The sequence below is a fragment of the Octopus bimaculoides genome, chromosome 7 (genome assembly GCF_001194135.2).
Source record: "Octopus bimaculoides isolate UCB-OBI-ISO-001 chromosome 7, ASM119413v2, whole genome shotgun sequence".
Classification (NCBI taxonomy): Eukaryota; Metazoa; Mollusca; class Cephalopoda; order Octopoda; family Octopodidae; genus Octopus; species Octopus bimaculoides.
The window spans coordinates 72,612,056-72,621,625 of NC_068987.1; the positions used below are offsets into that span (position 1 = coordinate 72,612,056).

The 9,570-nt window shown below is 37.6% G+C and overlaps 1 protein-coding gene across 2 annotated transcripts in view; it reads left to right on the forward strand.

The window, feature by feature from the left end:
- LOC106876490 (cell cycle checkpoint protein RAD17) overlaps positions 1-9,570 on the forward strand; it is a 44,816-nt gene that overhangs the window by 1,019 nt on the left and 34,227 nt on the right. For both annotated transcript variants that reach the window (XM_014925053.2, XM_052969740.1), the window contains exons 2-3: positions 3,774-3,882; positions 6,243-6,467. In XM_014925053.2, the coding sequence (XP_014780539.2) occupies positions 3,796-3,882; positions 6,243-6,467 (312 nt within the window). In that variant the 5' untranslated portion in view covers positions 3,774-3,795. The remainder of the gene's footprint in view (positions 1-3,773; positions 3,883-6,242; positions 6,468-9,570) is intronic.

The following is a 9,570-nucleotide window of genomic DNA, read 5'->3' on the forward strand; positions in this document are numbered from 1 at the left end:
TATGGTTTTGAAATATTTCGAAAATGAGTATTTTACTCTAAATATTATTTTAATGCTTAAAATTTAATATTTGGGAGTTTGACGGAATTCTGCTTTACGCATATAACTCCTCATACCTTTATTTGACGGACGCCGGATTAAGGAAGCACAAACAAGTTGGAATTTTCCCGTTTTGACAGGGATTTTTGAGATTTTTTTTTGCAGTGTCCTTAGAGATGCTCTGGATCGACGTTTTAGCAAAAGAAAAAAAAATATTTGCGAAAAGCGATGTTTTCTCCCCCTCTCCCACCGTTTCCCCCTCTCCGGACTGATTTCGGTCAATTTTGTTGGCACTGCGCACTTATAAATGGCAGAGGTAAAGAATATGCCGGGTGTGCGAATTCTTTACCTTCGCCTTCTACAGTTTTTAAGTGCATAGTTCCCCACAAACTCGGTCGGGGAGCATCATTTTTTCGAAATTTTTTTTTGAAAAAAAGGCACCTGAATTTTTTGCTTAAATCTCAACAATTGACCATTAAAGGTGTTTATGGGGAGAAAGATATCGAAAAACAATCACTACGTCAGACTGACAAAAAAAAAATGAGATGTGCTAAAATAACAGCTAAATAGCCCTTAAATCACGTGGTGGACGCTTTAGTAGTTGCAGCCTCCTTTTTCTTGTTTCTCTTTTCTCTGTTACAAGTTCATCTAAAATTTGACAGGGCAACCTGGTCTCTTTCATTCTTGCTAAGTGGCCCGCTCACCTCTGACAATGTTTCAGGATGGTGGCCTTGATGCTGCTGCTTTTCATTCTTTCCAGAACAGACATCGGTCACATAGTCATTCCATTTGACATTCATAATAGAGTGGAGTCTCTGTTGATGAAATTGCTTTAGTCTTTTGATGTCATTTTGGTAGAGTCCAGGTTTCACAACCATAGAGGAGATTGGAGATCATGACTGCTTGGTAGACACTCAATTTTGTTTAGTGGTTCAGATCTTTGTTCTTAAAGACCTTTTTTGCGAGTCCTCCAAACACATTGTGAGCTGCTCTTAATCTGTTCTCCACATCTTTTTCCGATGTATACTTGTTTGAAAGCAAACTTCCTAAGTATGAAAAGTGGTCAACTTTCTCCAGTGGCATCTCTGAAATGGCACTGTTGAGGTTTGGAGTTTCCTGACTTAGAATGTATTGTTCCAGGCCCAAAATCCTTCTGCTGCAGCACTACCTAGAGTGACATGCGAGGTCCAGAAGATGGGTGGCAATGGAATTCCACTAGCTCCAATGTCATTAGAGTTTTGCTTTTCTAGCCAGTCTGTCTGGCATTGCCCTTTTTTTGCTAGGATCAAATGTTGAGTTCAGAGATCTAGCTTCCTTCGCTGGGGTCTTAGTTTGGTGTGATGAGGGATAAGGACAGCACTCCTGTGCCCTTGCTTGATCAGATCTTGTTGGGTATCCACACACCCTAGTCCAAGATTCAGCAAGCTGAACCAAGAAGGTAGCCAGTTTAGTCGTTGACAGCCTGACCATAACTGGGTGTACGTGGTTACTCATTGTCTCCAAGGAGACACTTCAGCACCCATATGAGGGGTTATATACCTTGCATAAAGCAGAATTCCGCCAAATGTTACTTGGTTATTCATATATGTAAAAAAACCTCTATATCATACAATTGTGAGCTGGTTTCAGTTGAAATCTTGTCACTTTTATCTCCTGCCCCTAACATTACACAATGGCATATCAAAAAATGATTTTACACTTCGAACAATGTAAATTTTCATTAAGATTTATTGGTTATTTTCATTTTAGATTCTTCAATGTTATGGGTGCCTTTCTGCACAAGGGCATGCTGTAAGCAGGTGTCCGTATAAGGAGCACTATATTCAGATGTCGTCACACACATCAGTGTGTTTGTCTGTGTATATGATTACATGTAGAATATATATAGATATACACACATAATAATTGCAGAATATGTCTTTAAGTACTTTGAAGACAGTTACCGCTTTTAATGATAACTGTATCCTACAATTTCAGAATGAAATTTTTGAAAATGCCTACTAGTTTACTATTCAAAGTAACTGTTACAAATTTAGAATTATAGTATTTTTCTTTATATTTAAAAAGAAACTGCTATACCGTCCTTAAATATTGTTTTGAGGAATTAAATAACGTGATTATATATATATATATATATTTATATTGCAGGTGTGGCTGTGTAGTAAGAAGCTTGCTTCACAACCACATGGTTCTGGGTTCAGTCCTACTGAGTGGCACCTTGGGCAAAAGTCTTCAATAGCCCCAGGCTGTCCAAAGCTTTGTGAATGGATTTGGTAGGTGGAAACTGAAAGAAGCCTGTCATATATTTATATATATTGTTTATATTATGTTAAACTGTCGTATGTCCAAATTTGGCCAAAGGTCTTTTTATTTTTCAATATTTATTTTTGCTTGCAATAGTTGGTTGTTTTGGTCAAACTATCGTATCCCCAGCTCTTTCAGATGCCAACATATCAAAACTTTTCAAAGTTTTGCTATAGAATGGTGAAACTATTTTTTTGTTTTCTGAAAAAGCAAAATTTTGGACTTGCAACACTTTTGCATAATAGCAAATGATATGCAATATTAAATATTCAAAGGAACCATGTACTTAAATGATAGGCACCAGATTGGGTTGAATTAACTTCTACACAGCACTTTTAGTTGAATAAATATCTTGGGTGCCAAAGTACATCCAATGAAAAATTCAGATTATGTATACAAAGAATTTAACCCTTATGAGTATTTTAATAACTTATGGGCCAATCCAAAAGTGTATGCTTTGGCTGGAATCAATTTCGACTGGCCCACTGTGGTAAAGTGTTGTTCTTACGTTGTTTTAAAATGTTATGTATCATCCGATGAAAGCGATTTTGTTTAGTTATAAAGTAATATACTCATCTATTAAAGAAATCTGTTGGAAATCGTTGTAATGAAGTGACATATCCATTGTTGTTTGTCATATAAAATTGAAGTGTGTGTGTGTGTACAAAAATTTAATGTACCTCAATAACGTCTACCTCTTTCATCCCATTTCTTTGAAATTTTATTCACAGCTGCTTCATATCCCTGACCCAAACATAGGCTACTTAGATTTTAAAAAAATCAATTTTGCTCACAACTTATGTGTTTTTCACCAATTTTTTTCCATGCTTGTACAAGTCAGAATAATTTTTATAATGGTTGTGGACACTTTCATACTGCTAACCCATCAACGAAGATTGGAACTTGTTTTTGGCAATCTGTTAAGCTAGAGTAAGAAATGTTGTGCACCTTTCTCAGGTACAACACATTGTAGTGATAGATATAACGGGAAATCTTGACCTTGTAGTTACTAGTCCAATACCTTAACCTTTCATTTACTATGCATCACATCTCTATAACATTGTTCAACTTACTATAAATAGCAGCCAAATCTCCTTCAAATGACATTGTGCTATTTGAGAAAAGAAGACATTGAATACTGTAGTCTGAAGTGCACAACACCTGAATACAGGGTGTCCACAAGGTCTGGGTACATGAAGTAAATATAATCATAGCATAAACAATTAAATATAAGAAATAATAATTTCTTAAAGTATGTGTTAATCCCCATGTACCCAGACTTTGTGGACACCCTGTATAATGGGATTGCTATGATGGGACTGCCTTTGATGGTAGATGTGTGAAATGAGAGCTGACTCTAGTTAGGCAACACAGCAAATGATATGGTATAAAAAGAACTCGTTCTGATTAGTTTCTTATTGTCTTTTTAGTATCATCACATGCGGGACAGGTATGAAGAAAAATACCATTCAATGTACACTGTTTGAAAGCTTTTCTTCTGTACAAGATGGAACAATGGATTCTTGCTCAGCAAAGAAGGTAATTGTCTTTAATTTTGTTGCAATTTACATAGTGTATCAATCTTGTCTTTCACATAGAGAAAAGAGTACAGTTGATTGAATCCTCCTGGGTACATAACTGTCATTTGTTTTATTGCTTCTGGTGAGATTTGAACTCAGTAATTTAAAGAACAGGATTAAATATTTTAAGATATTTAGTAGTCTAAACTATCATCTCTGTTAAACGCCCTGCGCACGTAAGCGAAAGCAGGGTATTGTAATCACTCATCTTTGTGTTTGCAAAATTACTGGAAAATGGCTGAATGGATTTTCACCAAATTTGGCAGAAATACTCATTGGATGAGTGGCTTGAAATGATGAAAATTTGGTTTGATTATCTTCAAACATACGTTAATACATACATAGATATGCGACTGTGTGTGTACAGTGGGTTTTGTTTATTTATGAGTTGATTTCTTAATTTCACCAGAGTATAAATACCTATAATGGTGATATTTAAAAAAAAAAATTTTTTTAAAATTAAAGTTACAAATTTCTCAATAAGCAAGTTTAGTCAAACATTTACAAAGCTTAATTCAGTTTAATTAAAAATCATGGGTAACCAACGCATTGTAAACCACACTATAACTTGGCAAAAAATTTATCTGCACACAGGGTATGCATTTCCCTTCTGATGCCTTTTTTTTTATCGTTTATAACTCTTTTGGCACATATCATTCTCCAACACCTTTATACATCTTTGAGCTAATCGTCCAAAATATTCCTTTCTACTAAAGGCACAAGGCCTTAAATTTTGGGAGAGGGGACTAGTCAATTACATCAACCCCAGTGCTTCACTGGTACTTAATTTACCAACCCTGAAAGGATGAAAGGCAAAGTTGACCTTGGCGGAATTTGAACTTAGAACATAGCGATGGGTGAAATAAACGCTAAGCATTTCGTCCAGCATGCTAATGATTCTGCCAGCTCGAAGCCTTAATCATGCAAAATAACTAGACATGTTCCAGCATAATGTTATCACGTTACTCTACAGAGTTTATTCATTTATTTATTTATGCACCCTTTCAAAGCATAGCTAGGCTCATGGGCCCGGTTTCTATGGCGTATGTGTTCCTCCCCCAGCTGGACAGGACGTCAGTCCATCGCAGTGTTACTCAAGAAACAGGAAGAAAGAGTGAGAGAAAGTTGGGGGCGAAAGAGTACAACAGGGGTCGCCACCACCCCCTGCTGGAGCCTCGTGGAGCTTAGGTGTTTTTGCTCAATAAACACTCACAACGCCTGGTGTGGGAATCGAGACCGTGATCCTCCGACCGGGAGTCCGCTGCCCTAACCACTGGGCCATTGCGCCTCCACACTCTACAGGGAACATATCATTTTATCTTATGTAACTAGATACTTTGAAGTATTTTTTCTTTTTCAAATGTTGTTTTTTTCTTCACATTTTGTGCTAACCAGATAGGCAGTTTTTTTTTATGATGCAAAAAGCAGTATTTACTATCCTGCAGTGTTGACCATGTTATTCAGTTCGTCCTTTTAAAAGATAGTATGGTTTGAGGTAACTTTGGATGCTATCTCTAGCAGCTGGACTGACTTAAAAGCTCCTTAAATACTGACATATCATAAAGCAAATTTGTTCTAATTGCTATAGGAAACAGAATGCAATTATTAAAGGAGATTATAAGGCTGATGAAATTGGTGATAATACCACTATCATCATCTTTGAAATCTGAAACTGTATTTGTTTCTTGTATTTCTTCATATTGTTACATTTCATACAATTATATTTCAAGTGTAGAGGCTTGAGATAGAGCATTGGACTAATATGTTGCAATACTTAGTCTCTCATCTCAGGTTTCAAATCTCTATAGGATCAGTAAAAATAGATTTTATTAATATTTTTTCAAATTTTGCTGTTGTATGAAATGATTCTCTGCAAGCATGGCTGTGTGGTTAGGAAGCTTGCTTCCCAACCATTCGATCTTCAGGTTCAGTCCCACTGTGTAGCATCCTGGGCAAGTATTCTCTACTCTATCCTTAGGCTGACCAAACCCTTGTGAATGGATTTGACAGATGGAAACTGAAAGATGTTTGTCGTGTGTGTGTTTATGTATTACTTTGTCTAGACATCATATGATGGCTGCAGGTGAGCATCATCATCATACAAATAAAGTTATTTGTCTCCAGTCTAGCTATGTGAAAATATTACCTTGCTTGGAAATAGGTGAGGGTTGGCAATAGGAAGGGCATCCAACTTGAAAAAATCTGCCTCAACAAATTCCATCTGACCGTTAAAATGGTGATGAGGATGATGAGTTATTTCCTTTGAACAATTCTTGTTTATCAGTAAATAAATACATAAATTGTTTGTTTGATTTTCAGAAAAGTATGCAGTGGGTGTCTTCTGCCTTTGACAGTGGTAGTGAGCAGAACGAAACACAAAATATATCCAATACCAAAGCATTAAAAAGGAGTTTGAGTTGTGCTTTTAGTAACAAGTCAAAATGTAAACCACCCAAATACAGTAACTGTAAAACTTCTGGAATTAGTATGAAGGAAAATTCATTTGAAGAACTTTGGGTGGATAAGCATTTCCCCTCGTCTGTGGTATGTATGATCAGCTTTTCTTGTTTCTTGTTACTGAAGCAGGAGCTTCTGAAAGATGATATATATTGTGACTTGCATGTGTCTCAGCAAACTGGGTCAAAAGAGTATCAGCCTATGGATTGACACCTTGGCAGATCTAATCTGATCACCAGCATGTGTTGTGTCATATGGTCAGATATTTAGATATTGGTTTCAAATTTTGTCACAAGGCCAGCAGTTTCGAGGGAGTGGGTAGGTCAGTTACATCAATCCCTGCGTTTAACTGGTATTTATATTAACTCTGAAAAGATGAAAGGCGAAGTCGACCCTGGTAGTATTTGAACTCAGAATGTAAAGTTGGAAGAAATGCTGGTAAGCACTTTTTCTGGCACGGTAATGATTTTGCCAGCTTGCTGCCTCATGATATTTGGATATTAACAACCCATACCAACTTAGCTGCAAATAGGTACTGTATCATGTAGTACTATAGGTAGGATATAACTGATGAGTGTTTTATATGTTGAGTTCATCCTTCCAGGAGGCACCAGGAAATCGCTCCAATATATCCCCACCCTCTATGAAGAGACCTTTAAATAGACAAGATTTTATGTATTCAGTCTTAACAAAAACTGTCTATGAGTTTACTGTAATGGACCACCAACCTTATTGGTTATGATTCAAACCTTACTGCTGCAGTTATTTTGCTTTGATCCTGACCAAGGTACATAAGTCTACTTGTTCTAGTTATGCTGTGGAGAGAAGAGAAATGTGACATTTCAAAGTTATGTCATCTGAATGAAAGAGATTTTTTTTTGTTTCCAGCTAACTAAAAAAAGAGTTCTCAAGGAGATCCTTGAGTCAAGAAGATGCTATTTAAAAATGTTTGTAATGTATTGATCTGAAATTTCTTGTTTTGCTTCGTCTGGCTGACATAAAACAGGTATCTCTATTTCCTACTTCATTGTTTAGTGGTTAGCAATAGAAAGGACATGCAAATATATAAAGACTTCTCTAACTAAAATCGTTTTTCCTTTGCAAGCATGGAAATACAGATGTAAATCATTAAAAAGACAATATTGCTATGAGACAAGGGATATATCAGTGGTTTAGCAGATATCAAACTATTTCCATTTGATGTGTTGTTCCTACTCTCTTTTTATTTCTGTCTCTGGTTTCCTACCAGTGAGTAATGTATGAGAGTGTTTTTAAATGATGTAGCCAATCTCAAAACGCTGAGCCTCCTGAAGGAGATGACAGGACTGAGGTATGTAATACATTGCTTCCCCTACAGCAGAATTGATACCCTAAAACTAAGGTGCCATGCAAAACATTGGTGTGTGTGCTGGTACTGCATAAAAAGTGCCTAGTAAACTCTGTAAAGTGGTTGGTATTAGGAAGGGCATCTAGCTGTAGTAACCAAGCCAAAACAGACTATAGAACCTGGTGCCGCCACTAGTCTTGCCAGTTCCTGTCAGGCCATCCAACCCATGCCAGCGTCGAAAACTGGCATTAAATGATGATAGCATTACTCCAATGAAATAATAACTGAAGTAGTCTTCCAACAGGAACGTTGGTAACTACTTGACTATTGCATCTTGTCATCAGTAAGTTCATATCTGACCAATTCAGTTCAGTTCTGCCTTAGCTGTTTTGGAAATATATTTATCAGTCACTGTATTTCTCACTCCCTAACTCCTAGCTTTCATGCAAAGTCTCTACTCCCTACTCATACACCATGGCAATACCCTACCAATTAAATGTTGACTCCATGTCTTAAGGGTATGCTCTTCCACCTTGCTACCACTTACCTCTCCCCTGCTCTACTCTACCATCCCATTTATATTCTGATCCCTGTTCTTTGTGAACATGCCTTGGCACTTTGCCACTATCTCTATCTTGCTCTCTTTCACTTTCTCTCTGGCTGGTTGACTGTGTATCTCCTCTACAGCAACACACCTGTTCTTGGCCTCAGTCTTGATTGCTCTTTCTCTTCTGACTGGGTAACCATGTAAGCCCTCAACAGCAGGACACCTGTTTCTGTCTTTCTGTGACACTCTAACCTTTTATCATGTGCACAAGATCATCTCCTCCAATGCCCCATCTCCTCTCAAAGGATCTTTGCCTTGCAAGTTGCTTGGTGACCCTGCCAGTGCTGGTACCACATAAAAAGCATTCCGTCCACACTGTAAAGTAGTTGGCACTTGGAAGGGCATCCAGCTGTAAAAAAAAACCATGCCAAAAGTGACCTTGCCTGTGCTGGTGCCATGCAAAAAGCACTCAGTCCACTCTGCAGAGTGGTTGGTGTTAGGAAGGGCATCCAGCCATAAAAAACCATGCCAATACAGATAATGAAGCATGGTGCAATCTTCTACTCTGCCAGTTCCTGTCAAACTGTCCAACTTATGCCAGCATGGAAAGTGGACATTAAATGATGATGTTGATTCTCAGATAATGGAACTTTAGTCTAGAAGCCAATAGTGGTGCCTCTGTGTGGTTACACGACTTGCTAGAAACAGCAGCCAAAACACTCTTCTATCTTAGAAAAGGACACTTTGAATGATGTGATTTTAGATAAATAGGCACAGGAGTGGCTGTGGTAAGACGTTTGCTTCCCAACTACATAGTTCTGGGTTCAGTCCTGCTGCGTAGCACTTTGGGGAAGTGTCTTCTTCTATAGCCTCGGGCCAACCAAAGCCTTGTGAGTGGATTTGATAGACGGAAACTGTGTGTATTTGTACTTCCACCATCGCTTGACAACCGATGTTGATGTGTTTACGTTCCCATAACCTAGCGGTTCGGCAAAAGAGTCCGATAGAATAAGTACTAGGCTTACAAAGAGTAAGTCCTCGGGTCGATTTGTTTGACTAAAGGCGGTGCTCCAGCATGGCCGCAGTCAAAATGACAAACAAGTAAGTGAATAAAATTCAAATGGAATAGGTACAGTTGGTCATAGACTGTTCCATTGAAGAAAGGATTGAAGGGGCAAAATAAATTGAGAATCATTTTGCACTTAACCTGTCGTAATACATTAAATGATTTAGTATTCTTTTTATTGCTGGATTGTTTCTATAGTTAGCCACTCTGAGTAGATAAGGTATTTAGCCCCAAGTATTTAGCTAAGTAA